Raw genomic sequence first — 25,176 nt, 5'->3', positions numbered from 1 at the left:
GGTTTGGTCTGGTTTGGTCCAGCCTTGGCTCATATTAGTGACTCAAAGGAGCGAGGTCTTGTGGGAGCTATCATCTGAGAATACCCCGAGTATCTGCTTGTTGGCTGTAGCAGGAGCCGGCACTCCCCAGCGACCTATTCTGTTATATAAAGAACTCCAGGCTAGCAGACCAGGCATTCAATGCTCATTTGTGAGATGAATGCATCCTATGTGGGAGCTTCATTTCCCAGGTGTGCTGGTGAGGTCTACATCGCCCTTTGGAGAGTCAGTATGCTCCCGAGTCCTCTACAAGGTTCATGCTACGGTGTTCTCAGAAAAAGGAGAGGAAGCTCCCCACATCCTTCCTGTGATGAGTGAAACTTTGTAAATTGTGAAAATAAGCTGTACAAAAGTTTCACTTGCTTTCTCTGTGAAAAAGAATCCCTTTAAACAAAATTCTTATTACCTCACAATATCCGTTTTCACGTGACACTCCAGCCGTCAGATTATCTGTGAAGCCATTTTCAGGCCCTGTGGCAGGACCCGTCTGTGGTCTTGGGACTCCAGAGCATTCTGCACGCCATCCTCACCTTCCTGTGCTGACGCCCTCAAGATCACAGCCCCACCTCCTGCTCTTCCTCCTTTTAAAGATGCACTTATTTCTGTTTTATGCGTATGGGTGTTTTGGTTGCATATGTCTGTGCACCCTGTCTATCTAGCGCCTGAGGAGGCCAGGAGAGGGTAATGGAGTCTCTGCAATTGGGACTACAGATAATTGTTAGCTGTCCTGTGGATGCCGGGAACTGAACCTGTGTCCCCTGCAAAAACAAATGCGTTTCCAGATGAGCCATCCCTGTAGCCCCACTGTTCTAGTTCTTACGTGACTAGTTAGCCAGGCCTCCTTGGTGACCTGCGGCATGCATTGCTACGTTGTCCAGCCTGGCCAAGAGGCTAGGATAAAGAAGGGTTCGCTGGTTTTCACCATGAAGATGCCAAGACAAGATGCCTGGCACTCACACACAAACCAACAGGGGTCAGAGATGAACACTCATTCTTCTCATTGCGTAGGCCACACCCTCCACTAACTGGCAGTCCTCAGTTTGAGGAAACACTGGCCATCGGGGTATGACTCTCAGGTTTGTCATCTGCAGAATGAAGCTGTACACCATGGCTGTTCTGCTTACAGGGTATAGAGCTGCTCCTGGAAATTCAGAAACAAATCAACAGAGTGATTGAGACGGTATGTAAAGGCAGCCTGGGGAAGCAGAGACACCTGAATTCAGCTCCTGGTTCATTTGGGGTTAAATCAGTATTGCTGTTGCTGCTATGAAGAATGCATTCATTTGCTTTGGGTTTCCTATCCAAACCAAGCTGTTCTAGTTTGCTTTCTCATGCTGTAATAAACAGCATAACTAAAAAAAAAAAGCAGCCTGAGAGGAGAGGGTTTATTTGGCTTCCATTTCCAGGTACCAATCCATCACTAAGGAAAGTCAGGGCAGGAACCTGGAGCCGAAGACATGGAGGGACGTTGCTTGCTGGCTTGCTTCCCCTGGCTTGTTCAGCTACCTTTCTTTCTTTCTTTTGTGGTTCACATAGTCTGCACATTTAATCACTTTAAAATCTCCAGCATTATCTTGGGTCCATTAAATAGAACCAGTAGTGCTGGACCTGTTTAAATTATAGAAGGAGGGGTCACCGTATACAAATCCAGCCAGGGTGGTAATACTGGAGTGGGCAGGAGAGGAGGAGGCACCCCTAGGTCATTAGACACCAGGAAGGACTAGGAAAAAGAAAGGGGACTCCCAGGTGTGAGGAGCTGATTGTCCTAATGGTGGGGGGGGAGGGGGTGGCAAAAAGCATCTTACAAAAGGGGGCTCAGTCAAACAGTCTCCAGATGGTTCCATACACTGTAGGCTGGGCTCTTCTATACCAGTCAACAGTTAGGAAAGCCTCACAGCTGAGTGGTGGTGATGCATACCTTTAATCCCAGCATTTGGGAAGCTGGGGAGGGAGGGAGAAAGGGAGAGAGAGAGAGAGAGAGAGAAACTGAGACTGTACTTTGGTTCCCAGCCACCCAGCCCCGAAAACTAAAAACTGTATTAATTACAACACGGTTTGGCCAATGGCTTAGGCGTATTCTTAGCTAGTTCTTACATCTTAAATTAGTCCATTTCTATTATTTATACTTAACCACAAGGCTCATAGTTTGTTACCTCTTGCTTCTTGGGTGGCTACATGGCATCTCCTTGACTCTACCTTCTTTCCTCCTCTATCTCTGCTTGGATTTCCCGCCTTGCTATATTCTGCCCTGCCATAGGCCAAAGCAGCTTCTTTATTAACCAATGGTAATAAGACATATTCACAGCATACAGAGGGGAATCTCACATCAGAGAGAGAGAGAGAGAGAGAGAGAGAGAGAGAGAGAGAGAGAGGAGAGAGGAGAGAGGAGAGAGGAGAGAGGAGAGAGGAGAGAGGAGAGAGAGACCTTATAGACATGGTCCCAGGCCAGTCTAACCTGGACAGTTCTTCAGCTGAGGGTCCCTCCTCCTAGGTGACTCTGGGTTTGTGTCAAGTTGACAGCTGAAGCTCCCTGTGATCCAAGTGCATACATTGTTCATTGGCAGTGGATCTGTCTGTCTTCCGAGGTATTAGACAATCCCAGTTTAGTTCCTGAGACACTGGCTCTTTGCTAAGGTCATCCTTTAGAATTTATAAAGTATTTCATGACCTTTGGCTCTCTCCAAAGATCAAACACACCTTGATTTTACTCTGAGAATATTGGGCCTGTAAGAGCAAATCCTGCAGTGGCAGATAGAAGTCCTGAAGGTCAGGAGAGGGTTTGTTATTCACCTGCACACACCAGGAGTTGCTGGTGTGACCTGTGTTTGCTTGGAGGAAAACCAGCGTGCAGTGGGTGAAGAGGATGAACTAAAAATGGACTTGAGTTGGAGAAAGAACTAAGGACTTTAAGAAGAGCATTTCTGGAATGATCCGTGTGTGTGTGTGTGTGTGTCACTGACTCCATTTGTATGGGAATGAGATTCATGGTGTGGAAGATGGGTTCCCTAAGAACAGCCAGCTTCAGCTCTGCTTGCTGTCTCAGGGATGTCTGAAATACCAAGGGATACAATTTTCTTTATCTTCTCATCCCACAGCTCCCACCTCCAAAACCAGAGACCAAAAAGGGGCATGATGGGGGCAAAAGAGGTCAGGTAAGCACGTGCTCTCCACCTCGGTTGGGTGCCCTGTGTGCCCTGCTCCCCGCCCCCTCACTTAGTATTTTGCTTCAAAGACCAGGACCAAGTCAAAGAAATGGTACCTTTGCTTCCAGGGTGCCAATGTGGAGCTGGGGTCCCAGCCTTCCTCTTCCTGGCTGCAGGTTTCCTGGAGAGCCATCATCAACTGTTGAAATCTTTGTCTATTTGGGTTTTTGGAGACAGGGTTTCTCTGTGTGGTCCCGACTGCCTTGGAACACACTCTAGATCAGTCTGGCCTCAAACTCGGAGATCCTCATGCCTCTGCCTCCTGAGTGCTGGGATTAAAGTGTGTGCCATCACCACCCAGCATTATCTGAAATCTTAAGATTGCAGGGTAGACTTCATGACTGGCAGGACTGAATTTAACCCTGCAGGTAAAAGACTTAGGAGCGAGACTGTCTGTATAAATAGCAGAGTAGCAAAGGATCGTCTAGAAGTCAGAGTACCTCCAACAGAGGGAGAAAGAAAAAGGCAGCGTTCACACTCGTGGAGGTCAGAGAACATAGAAAAGTTGGTTCTCTCCTTCCACCACGTGGCACTTGGGTGCCAGGCCTGGGAGGATGTGGCTTCCCCCCTGAGTTACCTTCCTAGCACTCATTTAAAAAAAAATTGATCAGTGCTCCCCTAGAAGAAACCAGAACATAAGAAAGTCGGTTTGGGAGAGGAGGATTGACCAAGTTAGAGATCCATGGATGCTTACAGGGATAGCCTGGTGATGGGTGGCTCAGGTTAGCCCCATGGAGAAGGGCAGAGCCAGTCAGGTAGAATAGTTAGGCACACAGAAGAAAGACAAGCAGATGGGGTAGGGGAAATTAAATGCCCAGACCAGGGGTGGGTGGTTTGGAAGCAGATGTCATCAAAAGTGGAAGGAGTCGATCTTTGGAGACCCATGTCCAGTTAAAACCCATGTCTGTCACAGGGTGTTCCAGCAACCTTAACACGCTGTGGTAACTTGAACCGTCTTCTTTGGATTTTGCAGCAGCCGATCATGGGCAAGATGTCCCACCTTGGCTGTCTAACTGTTAACTACGACACCATAGAGCAGCCGCTGCTTCTTATCCAGGGGATCTGCTCGAACCTGGGGCTAGAGCTGGGAATGAGCCTGCACCTGGCCATCAACTGCGCTGCGCACGAGTTAATGGACTACGTGAGTTCCCAAAGTGGCCTCCCTGTTTGCAGGACATGATTTCTACATTAGAACTTACCTGGGTATTTTCTGAACGGATGCCATCGTAGATGCATAAATAAAAGTGGAGTTGAGAATGCCAGATTAGGTAATGACTAGAAAATAATGTACTATTGGTTTTCTAAAGTAGCATAAAGTATCATGGTTACATACTTAGAAATTCTGCAATTAAAATGGACACATAAAATGAAGGTTTTAAAAGTGAAAAAAGTATAAAATCCCTTCATTTGTGGACTCCTTAGGAACCTACTTAATTGCATGATTTATAGAGTAATCATGAAAGCTGTTGGGAAATAATTTAACAATCTGGTACATTTTGTGAGTATAAATAATTTGGTTGGTAAATGCTGAATTTGTCAAGCATGAGATCTAACCCTGATTCACACATGCTAGGCAAGTGTTCTACCACTGAGCTACATCCCCAAGTTATTAAGTTTATGAGGAATACTAAATACATCATTGCCCCTGACCTGGACCATCACCTGGTGATCAGTTCACCTACAGAGAGGACCATTTAAAAGGAAATGAATGCTGCCCCCCCCCCACACACACCCCAGGCTACAGCAGCAGCTCACCTCTATGCCTGGGAATCTGTGTGTTAAGAAATCTAGTCTCTTTCCATGTTACACGCTTGCACATACATCCCATCCTCAGATACGCCAAGGCTGGTTCTTGGTTTTACCTAATGCCCGTCATCCTGAAGCACACCAGTGTCGACTTGGTAATTAACGTTGGCTCAGGAAACACGGCCAATAGGATCTCACCTGACTGAGTTCTAACTGCCGCTACAGAGACAGTTTTGAACAGTCTAGAAGAACCCTAAGTTTTGGCTGATTTCTAGAAGTTATTCTACTTTGTACAGAAACGAAGCACATAAAGGGATGCTTGAAGTAATTTCCTATTCTTCACGTAATGATTGGTTCCCAGGCACACCATTGAGAAAAATAATTGCATGTTTGCATCAGCAACGTATACCCGGAACTATGAATATGCTGACTGCTAGCGCTAACTAGAATGAGTATTTATCGCTTATAGTCAGTAAAATGTATTAGCTTGATATCAGATAATTCTTACAATAATGTTAGTTCAAAGTCATTAGCATTTCTTCACTGACAAGATAGGATTTTTAAGCTTCTCATTATAGAAGCTAAAACTTCTCGCTGTTTTTTTATGTGAAAAAGGTAGAAAATCCTTTTAACTGTAGACTTCTTAGGAACCTGCTTAGTTCCAGTAGAGTCCACCCTGTTAGCTGGAGCAGCAGGAGGGTATTAGTGAAGCAAACCGCCTACTTCCTAGTGCACCTCCCTCCCTAACCTAAGCATCCCGGTGCCACCCCTGGTCACAAGCTTGAAAGAAAACTGCTTTGTCTTGCAGAACTAAACTGGATCCTTCAACCCTGTTTGCTTCCATACTTAGGTCAGGAATCTTTGCAGAAATCAATGGAAAGGCTTGCACCAGCACCCGCCCCTTCCAGGGCAAGGGGCAGGCTACCTGGGAAAGAGCCACCTTGCCAGGACCACTTGCTGCTACTGCTGGGTGTTAGTTTGCAGAAACTTCACCCTGAATTCAGAGTTTGCTATGTTCACAGAAAGGGGAACAAGCGACTTGCTCCCTGTGAGCGGAAGGAGAGTGGGCTCTCAAGTGGGCAGGCCTGTATTGCTGCAGTGTGTGGCAGCTTAGGGACTGGTGTTTTCGCCCACCTACCCAGGCCGCTGGGGGCCTGCACTACCATGTCATAACCCTAAATAGAAAGCCATTCTTCTCCCACTCTCCACCTGTTCTGTGTGTGTGTAGATGGCTCCATCTGAAGTCAGTGGGAAGAACTCTCTCTGGGGCATCGACAGCAATGGTGACTTGCCTTCCCTGGGTTAAAAACTGAAATGAAATTTAAAGTACAGGGGAGGGGAAACTGCAGTCGGGATATATGAGAGAATTTAAAAAAAAGAAAAAGAAAGTACAGTGCACAGTGGAATGTGCCCAGAAAAGAACCAGTGTATAATCATCAGTGTGAAATAGAGTTTGAATGACATGTTCGCCCTCTGAAGAACCCATCATTTATCTTTCACTGCCTCCCTTACACACATCAGAGCAAGGGAAAGTACGAAGTGATGGCGGGCACGTACAAAAGCATGGCTGAGATGGTGGACCTGTACGTGGATCTGATCAACAAGTATCCTGCCATCATTGCCTTGATTGATCCCTTCAGGAAGGAGGTAAGCAGGGCCACCTTCTCTGTTCCCCAACATATATTTTACACGTGATGAAGTAAGGAGTCTCACCTTCCACAATTTATAACAAAGCAGAATACAAAACCCATTCTTCTGACGTCTGTTGCTGGGAACGTGTTGTAATTTGGGCTGGGCTGGACTGCTTTGTTTTGGCATTTGTGAAAAGGCACTTACCAAGCCCGTGAATAGCAGAAACACAATTACCTAGGAGCATGCCCGTCTGTGAAATGAAACGAGCCTTTCGCAAACCCTTCAGGCGTACCTGCGTCTTTACAGCAGCCTGACGGCCGGAAGCCGGCCCTGCTGTGCCAGCCAGTGCTTCCATAGGTTAATCATATAGCATTTTCCTGCGCTCATGGAAACAGGACTTCCATAAAACCAGATATTCCCCAGGCGAAGGCTGGCTACTGTGTCTGCATACAAGTAGCACGGCTGTATTTTGAAAAGGATTCAGATCCAGTGTATTCAAATGAACACATCCGAACAGGGCCATCTAAAGGCCTGGGAAGACCACATCCAAAACTGGACTTCTTGATTTTTATGGCTTTGAGAACCATCTGTATGTGGAACAGATATCCTCTCTGAGACAACGAATTAGATTCCAGACAATAGGGAAGCTAGATCGAATTTGGAGTTTCAGGGCTCCTCTTTCTCAGCCTAGAAAACTTACAGTACTCTCAGAAAACGCAGCTGAACTCAGGGCCCAGGACCTCACTGGGCCTTGTCGGGACAGTCCTGAGGCTGACCAAGTTCTGTCGATTTGAGAGGACCCACCACCGCACAGTCAGCAAGTATGGGATGGTTTGAAATCTGGTCCAGTGGCCAGGATAACTTTATATGCATCTAGGTCTACGCATGAACACACATCTAATTAAATATTCCATGTCCTACAATGGTCTCACCATCACTGACACAATAGTCTTAACAAATAAAGATGCTCAAGGCCCTTACAAGCTCTTTTTCAGGTGTTAGTTTGTTTTGTGGAAATAACCAAAGAGTCTTCTAAGCAGTCAGTGTTTAACTGCACTGTGGACAAAGCCGTGGGTGGTGATACCCGGGCCTCCAGTAACTCCATAGGCAGTGTGGGGAGTAATACTTAAGGCGCTAATGTTTTGGTTTCTTCACCCACAAGCTCTTTAGGCTCAAATTAAATTACTCAAAGCTTCTCTCCACGAAGCTTGCTAATTTGTTTGACAGTGGCATATCCTTAAGGCACAGACGTCAAGGAAAATATTTTATGTGTTGAGAAAAAGGGTATGATTTGATTATATGCTGTTACTCCTGTTGTTCTGTGATAGCTTTCGATGCATTGTAACGATCACCTCTTAAATATCTGTTTACCCAGGACTCTGAACAGTGGGACGGCATCTATGCTGCTCTTGCTTCTAGGTGCTACATCATTGCAGGGGCTGCTTCCAGAAGCGTCTCTAAACTCCTGGAGCACAGGAATACCAGCACCCCCAAATCCCACGGGCTGGTCATAAACCACACAAACCAAACCACCATGTCTGACTTGGTGGAAATAACCCATCTTCTCAATGGTGAGTAAAATATTGACCCGAGTGCCCCGTAATGGCTTGGTTATGCAACGAGCCAAACCCACACAGTACGTCCAAGTTAATAAAAAGCAAGGATTAAAACTTGAAAGCAAAAGAAGTCCAGCCATTGGTGGGGGATCGAGTGTAACTCTCTGCCTGGCACCAGGATGTTCTGTGACAGACTGAGTCTACCATGTCAGACCCTTCGCTGGTCACCACCGCTGGCAGCTCACGATATCGGGCTTTGTGCCCGGTCTCCTCCAGAGGGCAGAGCCATCTTAGCGCACCTACTTGCTCTAGGCTGCAACTGTAGAGTACAGAGGAATATCAGAGACTCAGAAGGTACCCAGCCCTTACTGCTAAGCAACAGGTTTAAAGCTGTGACTCTTGCCCCAGGAAATCCCTGCTACCTTGTCTAGGTCGTCAGAGATAGCTGGACATTCACGAAGGTGAGGCTCCAAGCACCACGACCACGAGCAGCCTGCCACGCCCGGGGAGGCCCTATGAACGCCCCCACACATCAGGACCAGTGAGGGAGCAGAAGGGCTGGACGTGTCAGCCTGACACGCCCAGGGAGGCCCTGTGAACACCCTACACGTCAGGACCAGTGAGGGAGCAACAGGGCTGGAAGTGTCAGCCTGACACACCCGGGGAGGCCCTGTGAACACCCTACACGTCAGGACCAGTGTGTTCGCTCTTCAGCATGAGGGCCTGAGTTCATTCCCAAGAACCCGTGTAAAAAGTCAAGTACATGTTTCTAGTCCCAGTGATGGTGTGCTGGAAGCCAAAGACAGGAGGATCCCTGGACTTGCTTGCTGGTTAATCCAGCCTGCTCGGTGCAGTTCTAAGCCAATGAGAGATCTCGTCTGTCCTCTGACCTCCAAATGCATATGCACATCCATATGCTCGCCTGTACACACACGCACACCCACATGGGCACATGATTAATTTACGAATCTAGGAGATTGTATGCGGAAGGGTAAGCTTCTATCCTTCCATGCAGGCACAGACCAAGTAAGGATACGGCAATTAACTTGATTGAAACATAATTGCCTTCAGACCTCCTGGGGCCATTTTATTTCACACTGGTCTGGGGAAGTCTGGGACTGGGCACAGTTGGGAGCGAGGTCACCCTTTGAGGGGAGCTGATCTGCACAATTAAGGAAATGGCAAGAAGACCCCATTTAAGAGGAACAGTTTTTCTGTGAGCCTAGGGCCCTGGAGAAGGAAGGAGGCTCCCTAACTGCAATACCAGAAAGCCGCCAGCAGGTTGACAAAGCTGGCCGGAGAGATAGCTCATCTGATACCTTCACACCAGGGCACACAATCATTTTGTCATCATGTGTGCCCCAGCAATAACAATGATGCAATGCTGAACCATGCACGGACAGCCCATCTATGGCGGTTCTCCAGTTGTTCCTATCCTGGGCAGTCCTAGATGCCTGTGTTATTGTCACACCCAGGGTCCCACAGTCTTCCTTTATGCTGTCTATGCAGCGTTTTGGGGGCCTTCCTCTCCGCCTTATTCCATGCACTCCTCCAAACAGTGTTGGGAGGGGAAAAAAGCATCTGGATGCAGGTCCCCAGCAAGGAATCTGGAAGGAACAGGATCCCAGAACAGGCACCAAGGGATGCCAAGTGAGACTCAAGGCATCGTTGCCTGCGGACTTGTGGCACCAGGGAGCGCAGCTGTTTCAGCCTCAGGGTATACCCTCACAGCTGAAGTAGCGGTACACAATGCCCTCTTCATTTTCCTGATGAAAATTGAAGTTTGCAGAGGTTAAATCTCCCCTTCACCCCACTTGCCCACCCTTGCTCGTTTTCAGTTCCAAATGTTTCAAAGTCAGGGCAAGTTGCCCCTTTGACTCAGATGCCCCGCTTTGCCCTTCACTTGGTCAGTTCCTCCCCATCCTTCAAGTTTTGACTTAAATGGACTGGTGCTCACGTTCACACCACACCTGACCTGCTGACCCTTAATAGTTCTGCCCTGAACTTTCTTCATTGCAATAGCAGCCTGTTTTCTCCCTGTGGTGATCACTGTGAAGACCTGTGTGGTTGACGGCTGATATCCCCAGCACAGGCAGCAATCTGGCTAGGTCACAGCTGTCCTGAACACTTACGCATGGTACCCGACACACAGATACCATCCTCAGGGCTGTGAGCTAGGCAGAAGGACAGTCTCGGACCTGGAGCAGGGCTCAGAGCCAGCCAGGGGATGGGGCAGTTATCAGAAGGTGGGCTGGCAGAACTGGCAAGGAGGTGCCCGTTGGAATGCTTCCTGCCAGGAAAACACAAACCCTGTCACTATAGAACTTTGCCTTTTAAAGACCTTGGCAAGTTTCAAGAGGTTTTGGGACTCTTAAATGTCTAAATGCCAGCAACTCTGACATCCAGATGGGAGAAAGAGAGGCGGGCATGGTGGGGCAGCACCTGAAGGGGAGGGGCTGTAATTCCCCCTGGATGAGCTGAGAAAGTTCTCCTATTTAGGTAAGGACTCCACAGTCCATGTCCTTGATGCATATTCTTATACACCAAGCAGCAACAGAACTGAATGTCATAGCTATGCTAATAAAAACTCAATCAGATTCAAGCATCCTCCCCCTTCCTTTTAGTAGTAATAATACTGTATCTTAACAATCAACATATCTTAAATTTAATAGCCTTTGTGGTTTCATATGCACGTTCTATGTGGAGGTCAAAGGACAGCCTCAGGTTTTGGTCCTCTCAGTCCACCTTGCTGCAGACAATCTTTTGGCAGTGACCCACTGTGTAGGCCAGGCTGGCCATCCTTAAGAGCATCCCTGGTTTCTTTCATCTCCTCTCCCTGTAGAAATACTGACGGTACCTTGGGATTACAGACATTAGCGGTGTTATTTGCAGCTTTCCGGGGGCCCCAGGGATCAAACTCAGGTCCTCACGCTTGTGCGGCAAGTGCTGTTAGGAGCATTCCTCTGCCCCTCTTTGTTTTTTATTAGCACGTAAGACACTGAAGGGAACTGAACAGATAAAGCCAGGGAGATAAAGCCACAGATGCTTGGGTGAGAATGCTCAAGTGGTTAGACCGTGGGTTCCTTCCCCAGAAACTCTGAAATCTCGGGGAAAGTTGTCGTTTTGGTCAGAGTCCCCCATGAGTGTGAACTTCTTGTAAGTCATGCGTGACTGACGGGGGCTGCTCTTGCAGGTAAAAAGCAGCTTGCTGTCTTCGGGAGCACGGAGGCAGAGTCCTCTGATGACAGCCTTGTCGATCTGGTAAGTGCAGAGCGATGGTCAATTGCGGAATTGCCAAAATACCGCTTTTATGATGAATCGGTATTTCAGGGAAATGCAGTCTTTGGTGGAGAAAGTCGAGTAACCTTTTATGAAATAGACTTGCTTCCTCCCAGACAGCTCCCTTTTGCAAAGCGCTAATCTTTGAACTTTTTAAAAGAGGCAAAATTGAAGTTCAGGGAAAATGGCGGGCACAATAAAATGACTGGGGTGTACACTTGCAATCTCCGCCTCCCCCCCGCCCCCCCCCCCCCCCCCCCCCGTGCCCAAGACGGGGTGCGAAAGGCCAGGCCGTGTTCCGATGAAATCGGCGCACTCTCAAGACTCGTAAAGTGCCTGATGGTCTGTCAGGCACACCATCTGTTTGCCCTTCAGTGCTCAGCTTGCCAGCAGGCCACTTTACTCCCACAAAGATGAAGAGAAACCCCCCTCAACAGAGTCCTGCAGCGGTTCCCTGTCTCGTTAAAGCACTGCTCAAAACCAAAACTCTGCTGTTTAAAATAAGTTGTTTTCCCCACTTCAGGCTGTTGGACTCGGCGCCCGGTTTATCAAGTTGGGGGGTCTTTCTCGGGGTGAACGAGTGACCAAATACAACCGCCTTCTTGCTATAGAGGAAGAACTCATCCAGAGTGGAACACTGGGTAGGCGCTGCTTTCTCGCTTTGTTTTCCCTTAGCCCTGAATAAGGGAACAAAGAGTGGAAGGGAGGGAATAGAAGTCCCTCAGCAGGAGGGCGGGACAATCCAAAGACTACAAATCAGCACTGACAAGAGCAGGATGGCACTCGCCACAATGTCCATTGTTGGCTTAATGGATTATCTATTTACCTGAATGCTTAAGACTCTCACCACCCTTCTCCTGGCTGAATGGGCTGCTTGGTGCTTTTCAATAGAATTAATTGATTGGAATCTCCAAGCCTGCCTTTTGTTATGGCCCAAATTATACTTAAGGTTTCTGCAGCCGGGCTGTCCCTGGAAGTTAAAGGCAGATGTGTTCCTTCTGAAAACAACTTGTTTCGTGTCCCACAAGTAGGCAGCATGTTGATTCTAACGCGGTACCCCAGAGAGGATAAGGTACCCCAAGAAAGGAACTGATGGCTTATGAAACCCGAACTTGGTAAATCTGCACAGGGAGCTTCTTGTGTCTCTGTCAGAGAGAAGCTAACTAATACTTTTAAAGGCAGTCTAGAGTTAGTCTGTGTTGTTTACTGTTCTAAATATCATCTCATCTGTTTTTCATTCTGACTGTGGGGCCTTTGAAGACCTCTCCAATTTCCAGTCCCCCAGAACCGCTTCAGACCATCAAAAAGAACCCTGGGACACCGGAGGCCCAGCCACTTCTTAGGAGCTAGGCCAGTGCCCCTGGCATTCTGGAATGGATTAGGGCGATTAGTGAGAATTTCTCTAAAGCTGTTAGGCAAACACCAAGAACACCCCGAATTAGCAAAACAAACAATTCCACTCCCACTTCTGAGGAAGCAATCTTGGCAAACTGTCAGCCACTAAAGTATGGTTGTTACTATATGTGGTTCTGCCTAGGATGGTCCCTGTTTGCCACGGTTTCCTTTGGGGTGGCTGGTATGCTCCTCTGTATTCATGTGCAGGGGTGGCCTTTTCTGGTGTATATCAGTGCCCTGAATGTCACAGTAGGTGTAACACAAACAGACCGGAGCAAGCGACAGGCTCTTCTGAGAATCTGGATCCTTTCTGGATGGGTCTGGTGATGACTTTTAATCCTGCCACACTCAACATCGAAATCAGGGCCACTGGTCAGGATGTAAACCTTATTTATTTATTTTAAATAGGTTTCAGTGAAGAACACAATTTTTCTTCCTTCCAAGAGGATGCTGAAAAGACACCAGAGGCTACTGCCACAATGGCAGAGGAAACTCTTGGGCCCCTGGACTCCATCTTCCCTACAGAAGTTGTGGAGGAATCAGCTCAGCCATGAGCCTCCTGGGGCTGGACTCCGGAGCAGCAATACCACAAGTGTTGGCTAGCCGGCGTGAAGGGTGTCTCCACGCTGGCTCGACTCCTAGCTCCACCAGCTTGGGCATGCATTTTATTCTTTCAGCCTCACCATTGGATAAAGTAAACCCCTGGTGGTTTTACCTTAAGTTCCGTGAACTTTATTTTACAGCCATCACATTGCCATGGGGACACAGGTTCTACTGTCTAAATCTGAAGGTCCTGACCTGACTTCATTAGAGGCTAATACAGTGTGATGCTAGGCCCATACTCAGTCAGGCACCGTACCCTTCTCAAGTCAGAACACCTTCGATAGCTCCCAGTGCCCCACAGGCATCCACTGATTGTATTAGTACCTCTGCTAACTTCAGATGGTTTTCATAGCCAGCCACATGCGCCAAGCACCACAGGGCTGTCTGCAGCAACACTTTCTTTCCTCTTATCTTCCTACTCTTGATTGCCTTCCACCCATCCTTTCCTCTCAGGTTTTCGTCATTCCCGTATGACCTTTCTACTTAGATCCTTTCTGGAACAGAGTTGGGTATAACTTAATAAGCACATTTGCAAATGGATATTCATAGCATTGTCCAGTGCCCTCTTATTTACACCACAGCATGAAGAAAGGAGCAGCAAGTGGTTAAAACGATGATGACAAATTCATGTTGACAGACTCACCTCTTTTGTGAGTCAGTGCTGAGCTTTTAGTACTGAAGTGAATATTCAAGTAGGGAGACAATAGTAGCCAACCCCTTACATTATCACGTCCTTTGTTAGGTGAGTTAGCACAAGGGCTGTTTGTAACTAAAGACTACATAAATCGCAGGGTCTTGGCCTGCAGCACAATCATTTCAGTCCCAGCTTAAATAGTCTGTTTTGAGGAGAATGACCAAGGGAACATCATGTCCTCATGGGAGAGCCAGCCCCCTCCCTCTCAGCACTGCGATTTGAGATTGGCTCAGTGGCAGTCTCTTTGAAGCATGGCATGGGGAACTGGTAAGCATCATTCCAAGCCTGGGAAAATGTGTCACAGTTTGTGGTGGCCACTGTCTCTCCTGACACTTAACAACAAACAGTGGGGCAGAAGAAATTGAAAGGAAAATCCATTTTAAAGTCAGGATGGGGAAGAGGAAGTGTTTACCTGGCCCTGGCAGTTGTCCTCATGACATGAGTATGCCTTGCGATGGATATAAATTCTAACCATTGAAACCAGAGCGAAATAACGACCAGGTCAGTACCTTGGAGTCGGCCCAGAATGCACTCTGCTCATATTAGCTTTGCTCAAGGACAGTGCACCAACGGCTAGGTGTACTTTTCTTAGAGGGCTAAACACTGCCTCTCTTTGTTGTTTATTCATTTTCTTATTTGCATGCTCCTTCCCTCTCTCTCCCCATTCTTCCCTTGCTGATAAAATGCATAACATCATCTATAAAGAGATGAAAGGAATTCATCATAGCCTAGATTAAAAATGACCGTGCGATGGATATGAAGCCATTCCAGGGCTTCTATAACAGTAACAAATGGGCTACCCATCCTCCACAACCGTCCAAGTTGCTCTCTGCTGAAGGTGATTTGAACATAGTGGGTCTTTGCAAAAGCACTCCAGGATGTGTGTAAGACTGTGGTACAAGCTGTCGCTTGGCCAACAGGCAACCTAAAGTAGTCTGGAAAGATGACCCACGGTCATGCTGACCTTCCCTGTGCAATAACCCTCTTACTGTTCATGAAAGTAGGGAAGGAGTTACTTGGCAGAGCCATAATACGCACACATGTGCACATACACACACACACACACACACACACGGTTTAAGCAGACCAACCCTGTCAAGCAGATGCCCCAAGCTGGAAAACTAATGACTGACTTTGTGTGGGACTTGCTCAGACATAAGGGCTGCAGGCATCTTAATGAAGTCCTTCCTCTCCCAGCAGAGGAGAGAGACTTCATCCTTTATAGAGTAGCACAAAGGGCTGGCGCATCTCTCCGCGCCTGACTGTGGCCACACAAGTGTCAGAAGCAGTCAAGAAAGCTACAGCAGAGACACATCTCATATCTTCAAAACAGAATGAATGTCCTGCTAGGGAAAAATGTGTGGTTCCTCCCAACTTGAAGACTGCAAGAGTTGAGCGCACACATCCAAAAGCTCACCTTGAAGACAGAACAAACACACCACCTGCTTTGCCAACAGTCACCCTGCAAAGGGCTGAACCTTAAAGCTGAGGTGAAAATAAAAATAAAAAAACTGTAAGGAAAGAGTGAGCAAAGGTCTACATCAAATACCTGTGTACTGCAGTTCTTTGCAAGCCATTGTGGTGCAGGGAAGGCAGGCCCATTTCAAAAGTACGGAAGGCAAAGATGCTTTGAAAACACCAGGCACAGCTAGACACCTGGTCGAGCCTCGTGGTTAACTTCTGCTGGACATGAGGCTGCTTTTAAACTGTGTTAATTCTGTTGATACTTGTGATGAAATAATATAGAAAGGTGGTGTGCCTACTCTCATATTGCCAGATGTGTGTGAAATACACAGCAACAACCTGGTGGTAGACTCAGAAAACACGGAAGAGAGCTGCTCAAAGCGAGCCGGCTCACGAAGACTCCTGATGTTACCCGATCATATCACTCTTGGACCAAACTGTGCAGGACTGCGTTAGTCTGCGGCTGGGCAGGTAGACTGGAAGCTGGAAGTTTGCCTAGCATACAAGAAGCAGAATTCTATTAAGTGTCCCTCTAGGCTGAAGAACTTCAAGATGTCAATAACCACAACTGACCCTTAATGAGAAATCGTTGTGTGTCTCTTTTAATGTGTTGTGTTGAGGAGAGTTCAAATCACAGCACAGCGGAACCCATCTGAACAAATGAATCCACTTGCAGTGAGCATATCATTCAGTTATGGAAACACACAGTTGGGAAAAAAAATCACGTTTTAATTCCCCATAAGTAAACTGACAGGGAGCGATAAAATCAGCACTGAAGGACCACGGAAACAGTAAAACCTAATGAACCTACAGAAAGAATTGTCTCCACAGTGAGGAAGTGTTCTCACCTGCCTCCCCACTGCTCAAGCCTGCGCTAGCAGCACGTGTGCAAACACAATAGGACACAACTACTTCAACTGTTACTATCATTTTCTTCTGCCCTCAGGTGCTAAGCACCTGACAACTACATGCTGAGTCATGCTAACAAAACTAAGCCTTTCGCTTGCTTTAATAGTAAAATTACCATTACTGAGTCATTATCATAAAAAGTGCATTCAAGTACATTACCACTTATTTTAAATAAACACCAATTTTGAAACAATCGACTTGAAAACCTGCATAAGTTGTTTTTTTTTAATCCCTGATTACATTTCTATTTATTCCTTGTGGTAGTATGAAACATTGTATTTTTAGAAACTACCTCTTAATTTCCTCTAAAAAACAAAACAAAAAAGACCCATGTAATATAGTACGGCAGTGAAGCAAGGGAAAAAAGTGTGCTTGTCACTTATCTTCACTGTGTGTAAAATCTGGAGTAAAATATGGTGCTTGTGCCATGGGAATGTGTAGGAAAACACAGGAGTATATGGTTTGCCAGGGTACTTTTTTTAAACTCAAGGTTTGCTCTATTCAGCAGCAGGAACCCCGAAATCCCTGGCAAGCCTTGGACACGGGGCATGTTTTTCACATGCTAAGAGACCTTGAAGCTGGTTGCCGCCTTGGAGCTCTCCCATGGATGGTCTCAGCACACCCTATAGTGATATTTTGTTTATGATCTAACAAAGTTTTCCTGAAGATCAGAGGGCAAAGCAGCCACACTAGTCAGCTACACAGGCTGGGCAGTGCTGGCACACACCTTTAATCCCAGCAGACACACTAGTTAGCCACAGAGGCCAGGCTGTGGTGGTGCACGCCTTTAATCCCAGCACTAGACAGGAATATAAAGCAGGATGAGATAGGAACTTGCTCTGTTCAATAGAGGTTAAGAGTTCTCTAGTAGCTTGGCTGCTTTGCTTCTCTGATCATCAGGCAAACTTTGTTAGACCATAAACAAAATATCCCTATAGCACTCTACAAAACAGAGATGCTACTGGGCCCACTGACTTCCAGGCTGCTTCAGTCTCCCCATCCAAAGAGCGGTACCCCAAAGAGGCTCCTTTAGGGAGCCGTTAGGTGGAGAATAAAGACTCTTTAGATGGAGTCTTGCAATGTGACCCAAACTGAAGTCCAGGCTCAAGCAATCCTCCTGCCTTTGTCTCCCTGGTGCTAGGGCTGCACGCAGAAGGATTGGATTAAAGTTTGGTGGCCTCTGTCTACCCAGTTTCTGGCAGCCACCTTGAATTTCATCATAGATACATTTGAAGAGTACTGTGCACAATTCCCAACAAAGACATCAACACCCAAGTTTCCCGCCACCTTCTCGAAGAAGTCACACTTGACATAGAAACCAGAAAGAACCCTTACCCCATAAAGATAAAAAATACTACCCAGAAGATGCATCTTGCTAAACAGCTTACTTATGTTTATACTTGCTACTTACAAGTGATACCAGCAAAGAAGTGTGTGGCCAGAACAAAGGAAGTGTCCAGCGGACCTTGACAGTAACCCAAATGAGCCACGTGCTTTTGGGCAAGGACTCGCAAACACGCAGGCCTCTGGCTTCAGATCAGCAGCTGGAACTGTCCGTCTCTCCCGCTTTCCCATGGCTGTCCTCCTTGTCTTGGGGCTGTACTTCACCTCCTTCCTCCTTGCATTGAGTTGGGTCTTTTTCAGCAGCCTGGTCTTTGGTTTGGGGTTCATGTGTGGAAACAGGATCTAAAACTACAGCTGGCTCAGCTTGCTTCTCACTGCCCACACATTGTCTCCTGTATCCACCTTTACTGGGAGGCCTATAAGAGGAGAGAGTTAAATAGAAAACGTACTAAGCAGAGAAAATATTTAACTTTCAGATTCCTGGATTCAGGAAAATACAACAACAAAAAACCCTCCTAAGTCTAACCAACATGCATAGCATGTAGTCTTTGAGATGCAAGCCATAAAAAAAAAAAAAGAAGCAGCTATTAGATTACATAATAGGAGCAGAAGGCCAGAAAAGAGAAGGCAGGAAAGTCAAGGCGATTAACTACGGAAGTAGTACAAAGCCAAATGCACCTACCTGCATAATCGCATACTCCTCTCAGGAAATACACAGCCCTGGCTCCACTGGGCATTCCCAAACACTGCCCACGCCAGTCCTGCCCTGCCTACCACCCTGGCTCAGTTATGGGCAGATGAGAGTGGCAGCCAGCTGTGCCCACCACAGCCATTACCACCCAGGAGGGAGTCCCGACCTCAGGAGGAGGTGGGCGGAGAAAAGGGCTGAAGGGAGAGCTCAAGGAATAAGCTCCAACACCTTGATCGGAAACTTCTCTAATCAGGAGAATGTGGGACAGTTTCCTGTCCCTCGGAAGTTGCCTCCCTTCTGATGCAAGAAGCTGTTGTTTTTCATGCCAGGCAGGTGACATTTCCTTGTGGGAACGGAGGTGCCCCTCAAACATATTCTCTTGCCAAGTGTCAGGCTGTGGGCCCCGAGTCCTCTCAGAAGTCATGATCAGCACCTGCCCTGGGTTGTCGATTCTGGGCTGCAGGACTTGCCTAGAGAAAGTCCAGCAGCTCTGATGCTCTCAAGACGATTCTGGTCCTCCTGGCCAATTCCAGGATGTGACTTTTTCACCCCAGAGACCCATGAGTCAGGAAACCATGGAGAGTGCCTCATGTGTGATGGAGAGCTACTGCTTTGTCTGCTCACTGTTCTGCAGTCAGCACCCATTCCCACTGCCCTGACCTCCTGCAGGTCGGGTCTTCTGAGCTCCTCTCATCGTGCTCCTCCCTTCTGGAACTTAGCACGGTTAGATGTTTCTCGTCTGTCTCTCTGATAACATATGGGGCAGGGGCTGCCTAATTTCGACTAAGATTCTATCCCCAGCACCTAGTGCAGATCACGTGTCAACCAATAGCAACATGCTAGAGAAGACCCGGAGTGAGGAAAGCTGAAGGTCTCTTCTATGCATGGAAACAGAACAAGCCATCTCTCAGGGAAGGCGGCCTGCGTGACCTGCTCACAGAGCACGGAAGTCTGAACCCAAAGGCCATGCTTATCACTAAGAGCTCGTTCTCTGGTTGTCAGGTCATAGCAAAGGCATGACTTGACCATCACCCCGTGTGATGACCACATAGCATTGGGAGAAAGGAAGGCGAGCCTCAGGATTGGAGAGAGCAAAGACCTTCTACTTCAAAACACCTGCTACTGGGTCCTAGAGATAGGTTGGGATGCCGTTTCCTTGATAGGACCTGTTCCGGTCCAGGCGACATCTTAAAGCTCACTATCACAAAAGCAGAGCCACTGATAAGTGCTGTCAGAGGAATAAGATCCCAGGCAACAGGGGACACTATCAGGTAATCTGTGGGAGTCTGCTGTCTCTATGCATGAAGTTAGGTGTAAGTGGCAGAGCTTGAAGACAAGCTAGAAATGCATCTGTGTCTGACAAAGGCCGACCAGGCTCATGCACCAGCCCTGCAGGGTGAGCTGAGCCCTATCGCTTGGAACCGCACATGCATCAGCTCCAGGAGGTGGGCAAGCTGGAGAAGCTGGGAGGAGCTGCAGGATGGATCAACAGGCCGGTCACTGCCACATGCCAGTCAGGCGAGTTCGCACATCATGCCCTATGTAAGCTATCCCAGAGACGGCTACACATGAACCTTCTCAGGGTATATTACGACCTCACTTCTGCCTTGTTATATCTCATGTGCATTTTGCTCACGGCCAACCAGAAACTGGACACAAACCTCCCAGGAGGTAAAGCTGCAGCTTAGCTTTAGTCTACAGGTCAAGTCCAGTTGGCTTCACCAGCTTGCCTGTGAGCCCCTGCTGTCAGCCAGCCAGTCTGCCAGAGGCATGCAAAGGTGTTATCTCTCATTCCACCACTTGGAGATAACAACTACCACCAGTTCATACCGACCTTGGCCATTCCGACGGACTACTGTGTGTTTGTGAGTCCCTGTGTGTCTGCAGGCGAAGGATGGTTAACAACTCCTAGCAAAAGCTGTCTTCATCAGCTGGCGCTTAGACATTTCCAGGAAGTGCTCTCAGCATCCTGTGGCAGCAACACACAGGCTGATTGAGCTGAAACCTCATACTGTGGGGTTGAGACTGTTTCTGGAACTGTCTCTGTCACTGTTTATCTGTCCTCAAGCTGCTTATCTGCATTGTCATCTGAGAGGTCATTCGCTGGCCAGCCTGAGAACCCGAACCCCATGGGCACAGTGGCATTGCCCGGGAACCCCAGAGCAAGGTGGACAGGGATGAGAACCTGGCCCAAGAGCACAGTGGATGCTCACGAATAGCAGAGACAGTGCAACAGTCTGAGCTGCCTCTTTCTGCCTACTCCTTAACGCTGAGCTATTTCCCAAATATAACGTTGGTGCCACAGGCTAACTGTGGACACTTTTACCAGTGTGCTTCCATTGTTTCCACCTGCAGCTTTGAAATCAGCAAGGGGCAAAGCCCACCACTCCAGCTGTAGTTTGTAGTCCTTCCTGGTTTGATATCACTAGGTCCCTTGGAGAGCTGCTCAAAGCTCCGGGGATGAGAAGCCGTCCTCCCAGGGCGACCTTCTCCTTCTGTCCCCATGGTGTCACTCCAGATTCACTCAGGAGACAGGGCTCTGAGTATGCTGCATGCCTGTGTGGAATTATTTAGACTTGGTAAATGGAGGCGGGAGGACGTATCTTGAACGTGGGCACCACCATTCCCTGGGCTTGTATCCAGGGAGAAAGAGCCAACCTGAGTGTTCACTGTCCACCCCTCTGCTTCCTAACTGTGGATGCAACGAGAAAAGCTGCCTCAACCTCCAGCTGCCACATCTCCCCTTCCACGATGGGCTAACTCTACCTTCAAACTGAACCCGAATTAGTCCTTTCTGAGCACAGATAAGCAACTAAAGTTCATATGCATAAAGAGCATGGCAGCCTTCTGTAGTAATATGGGGCGGCAGGGCTGCGTCCCCCACACCCGGCCGCCCACATGGCTAGCTTATGCTCCGAAATAACAACACACAAACTGTATTCTTTTAATCACTGTTTGGCCCATTCTCTTCTAGGCTAATTCTCACATATTAATTTAGCCCATTCCTAATCATCTGTGTGTAGCACCCCAAGGTGTGCTTACCGGGGAGATTTTAGCCTAGTCCATCCTGGGTCCGAGCTTATGCTCCGAAATAACAACACACAAACTGTATTCTTTTAATCACTGTTTGGCCCATTCTCTTCTAGGCTAATTCTCACATATTAATTTAGCCCACCTCTAATCATCTGTATGTAGCACCCCAAGGTGCGCTTACTGGGGAGATTCCAGCCTAGTCCATCCTGGGTCGGAGCTTCATCCTGGGAGCGGGGCATGGCGCCTCTCTCTGAGGCGTCTGCTCCCGAGAGAGCAGAGCTGTGGAGTCTCTTCCTGTGGAGTCACTTCCTCTTCCTCCCAGAATTTTGTTCTGTTTACTCCTCCCACTTATCCTCTAACCAATAAAATGGGCCAGGGCAGTGCCTTTATTAGCCAATGACCTTCCTCCATCAGCCTTCCTCTTGAGGAGCAGAATCAGTAAAGCAAAATTGCTGAGTCCCAGAGAGTGAGGAAGACTGTGAATCAGATGCACCCATGCCCTGGCACAGAGCCTCGATCTGTTGTCTTGGCCCAAACTGCAGAATCTTAGCCAGGATTTCTCTTCTTTTCCCAAAGACTTGTTATCTGTGATCCACTCAAATAGACCTTACCCATGGGTCATTCTGGGTCACGTATTCAACAGTTGTTTTTCAGACAAAAACAAGGAAAAGCTAGGATTCAGGAAGAGCCAGAAGAAGGGGCTCCGGCAAGTGAACTTCAGCTCCCGCCCCATGCTGGTGAAAGGAGGGATTGGACCCCAAACCATACTGAACCTGCCTCCAACAGTCTTCACCACAGCTGAACTTGGTAAAGGGATCCGGTGATTTCTCAGACTGTGTCACAGGAGACTCTTGGAAGAGAAGCACTCTGCGCTCCCCACCCCAAAGCCCATCACTGTTTGCATTCAATGACAATTCCTTTCAAAATCAACTTTCTACCTCCCACTTATATTCCAAAACATTCTAGCTAACATTTCGGCTGCAATTCAAATTAACTAATGCCCCAAAGAGCCCCTAATCGACACGGTTCTGAGCTCAATTGAATACAATCAAAGCTCAGGAAATGAAGGGGGGATGCTTATTTCATGCAAATTCTGAATATCGCTCCAGCTTAATCTTACTGATAATATAAAGGTGGGACATTTTGAACATTACAGTGAATGAAACCTTTAAGCGGTGAGAGTTATTTTATAAAATGCTACCTCTGAAAAGCTGATTGCCAAACAGTATAAAAATGGTTTCAGGCATAAATGCCAAGTTCATTTCTATTTCACTTCCGAGGTAACTATCTCTCAAATCGCAACAGCTGGACTATTTAACACAATCTGGTGAATCACAGCACAGCGCTTCTCTGGGCTCCCAGTGGGACGTCTGCATTAGTCCGTGGCAGCCATCCAACAAATGACGTACAGCGGCCCGTCTGAACTCTGTTTCATTGACAATGAAAACGGGTAAAACGACAACCACATTTACCACCTTCAAGGATGGAAAATGGAAAGATTTAAATTTGTCTTTATAAAGGAGTTTTCTGGTAAAACTCCAAAGAGGAAGTCGGTTTCTATCTCCCTAGAGTAAAAAGAAGTCTTGCCTTCTCCCCCCTCCTTCCCATCCCTGCCGTCAGTTAGCCGAGCAGTAGAGAGAAGTACCCTTACTGAGGCTCAATGTTCATTGTTTCTTCCAGAAACTCTTGTTTTCAGAAACATTACATCTTAGACATAAGCTGGGAATTTCTAATCGCTAGCAAGTCTCCCACTTGTGTAGCTGGAGGCAGAACAAAGCTTCAAGAGTTTTGGTTTTGTGTACTTTTTAAAAATTGCATTTTATCTGTGCCCGCCTGTCAGGTTGACTCTGCTTTTGTAGGAAGACAGATTAAAGTATAGAAAGTGTTCCTTGCCTCCGGATTAAACAGCTTCCCTTTGGCACAGGTAACAATAACTGGGGAAAGACCCCGTGCCCACATTCTGCAAAATTTTCCTTTAGATTTTTTTTTGTTTGTTTGTTTGTTTTTTAACTGCCATCCAGTTTATGTCCCAGCCCATGGTGGTCCCCTCCAAGGCTATAACAGCTTGTTTATTCTGCTAATGTCAGCCAGACCAAGGACAAGTAATAGGTTATGAACCTGGACAGCCCTCACTGGTAAAGCCATGTAGGCAACCCATGAACTCATTACAAAACACTTTTTGTAACTATGACGCTTTTCTTTGGCTGCTGGATTGGTTTTTTACTTTTTTTTTTTTAATAATTTTGCACAGCTTTTAGTTCCTATGAAAATTTCATTTAGATCCTGGTATTTAAAAACTTAGTGTTATTTACAAGAAATATGTTGAAAGACACACTGTCTTCCACAGCAGTCACCAGAGCTAACTCTGGCTCCTTGAAAACGAGCTGGGCACAACACGCATTTTCAAACATACATGCATTTTAAGTTTTCCTTTCAATTTACTACATTTTGTACATCAAACTTTTAAGACAGGACTGAGAAGGAATTCCGTTTGTCACCTTATACTGTCCTGTACTACCATGACATGATAAAGTATATTGCCAGTGGAATGTGTTTTATCTGGTTTAAGAAGTTGAATGGGTTTATCCCAGGATCTGAAATTGCTTTTTCCATCTTGGAAGTTATTTTTCTTTCAATCAAAACAGAACAAAACAAAACAAAACTTCACTCTTCCCTAGGAAGCACAAATAAAGGAAATATAAACACTGTTAAGAAACAGTTTTTAAAAACCTACAAAGTACCAAGGGCAATTTGCAGAAATGATACATTTTAGACAAAGTCCTGTAAAATCCGAGCCCTTGTAACTGGAAGCAAACATTAAGAGGCGATTAATTCTTTGAGAGAGTGGAGAATTACTCTGCAGCACTTGAACAGTAATTTTGAGATTTACTCAACGGTATTTTACCAGTCATTTCTTCACTAGGTGTAATACATCCTGAACAATTAATCTGGAAGAAGTTGCTGTCTGTACAGCCCCTCGGAACACTGAGACAATACCAGGGCTGAGCTTTCCGGCTGTCCCCAGGATAACTCCTGGTGGGGGGAAGAAGAAAAGACCAAGTTGGGGGATCTCAGCTTCCAGAGCATCCAGTTGTTCAGCTAATTTTGTTGTTAAAACTTAATTGTCCATGTACCAGTGCACACGGGGCTCCATTGTGGTCTGGCTCTGTGGAACAGAGCCGTTTCCTGCAGTGTCCGTACACAATTCAGCAAGGCTAAGATTACAGCTGTGCGCCCAGCAAATCCTTTAATTGTATAAGAGCATCAGATTAAGCAGGAACGTCCATGTGGCTCACTCTGCTAGTAGACTCTTCTCGGAAATAAATGTTTACAAAGTACAGGGAAGGTGCCTTCCTCCCCATCTCCTCAATGCAGAGCCTACACAGACACACAGAGAAGCACACACAGACGTGCACACACACAGACACACACAGGCACGCACACACAGACACACACACACACTCAGACACACACAGGCACGCACACACAGACACACACACACACACACTCAGACACACACACACACCCCAGAAAGAGAAAGAGGAAAAGGAAGTGATGAGGAATCGAGGGCTGAAAGTAACCAGAAGA

The 25,176-nt window shown here is 47.1% G+C and overlaps 2 protein-coding genes across 6 annotated transcripts in view; one reads left to right on the top strand and one right to left on the bottom strand.

Moving 5' to 3' along the window:
- Positions 1-14,431, top strand: part of Eno4 (enolase 4) — a 31,217-nt gene extending 16,786 nt beyond the window's left edge. Inside the window, exons 7-14 of one of the 2 annotated variants that reach the window (XM_041661200.1) lie at positions 1,166-1,219; positions 3,135-3,191; positions 4,216-4,383; positions 6,510-6,635; positions 7,996-8,191; positions 11,370-11,437; positions 11,979-12,096; positions 13,259-14,431. In XM_041661200.1, the coding sequence (XP_041517134.1) occupies positions 1,166-1,219; positions 3,135-3,191; positions 4,216-4,383; positions 6,510-6,635; positions 7,996-8,191; positions 11,370-11,437; positions 11,979-12,096; positions 13,259-13,404 (933 nt within the window). In that variant the 3' untranslated portion in view covers positions 13,405-14,431. The remainder of the gene's footprint in view (positions 1-1,165; positions 1,220-3,134; positions 3,192-4,215; positions 4,384-6,509; positions 6,636-7,995; positions 8,192-11,369; positions 11,438-11,978; positions 12,097-13,258) is intronic. The other variant, XM_041661201.1, reaches the window with a different exon arrangement.
- A 1,625-nt stretch (positions 14,432-16,056) lies between these two features.
- Positions 16,057-25,176, bottom strand: part of Shtn1 (shootin 1) — a 104,862-nt gene continuing 95,742 nt past the window's right edge. The window contains exons 15-16 of one of the 4 annotated variants that reach the window (XR_005975148.1): positions 20,390-20,524; positions 18,171-18,280 (exon numbers count right to left, since the gene is read on the bottom strand). Coding sequence is in view for 3 of the 4 variants with exons in the window: in XM_041661197.1 (XP_041517131.1) it covers positions 18,058-18,280 (223 nt within the window). In the remaining variant the exon portion in view is untranslated. Of the gene's footprint in view, positions 18,281-20,389; positions 20,525-25,176 lie in introns of all 4 variants that reach the window. The other 3 variants (XM_041661197.1, XM_041661198.1, XM_041661199.1) reach the window with 3 other exon arrangements.

The sequence above is a fragment of the Microtus oregoni genome, unplaced genomic scaffold (assembly GCF_018167655.1).
Source record: "Microtus oregoni isolate MIOR12 unplaced genomic scaffold, Mior012 000012F_ref0000307, whole genome shotgun sequence".
Classification (NCBI taxonomy): Eukaryota; Metazoa; Chordata; class Mammalia; order Rodentia; family Cricetidae; genus Microtus; species Microtus oregoni.
The sequence above is the reverse complement of the archived record's forward strand: the minus strand, read 5'-3'. Positions and strand labels throughout refer to the sequence as shown.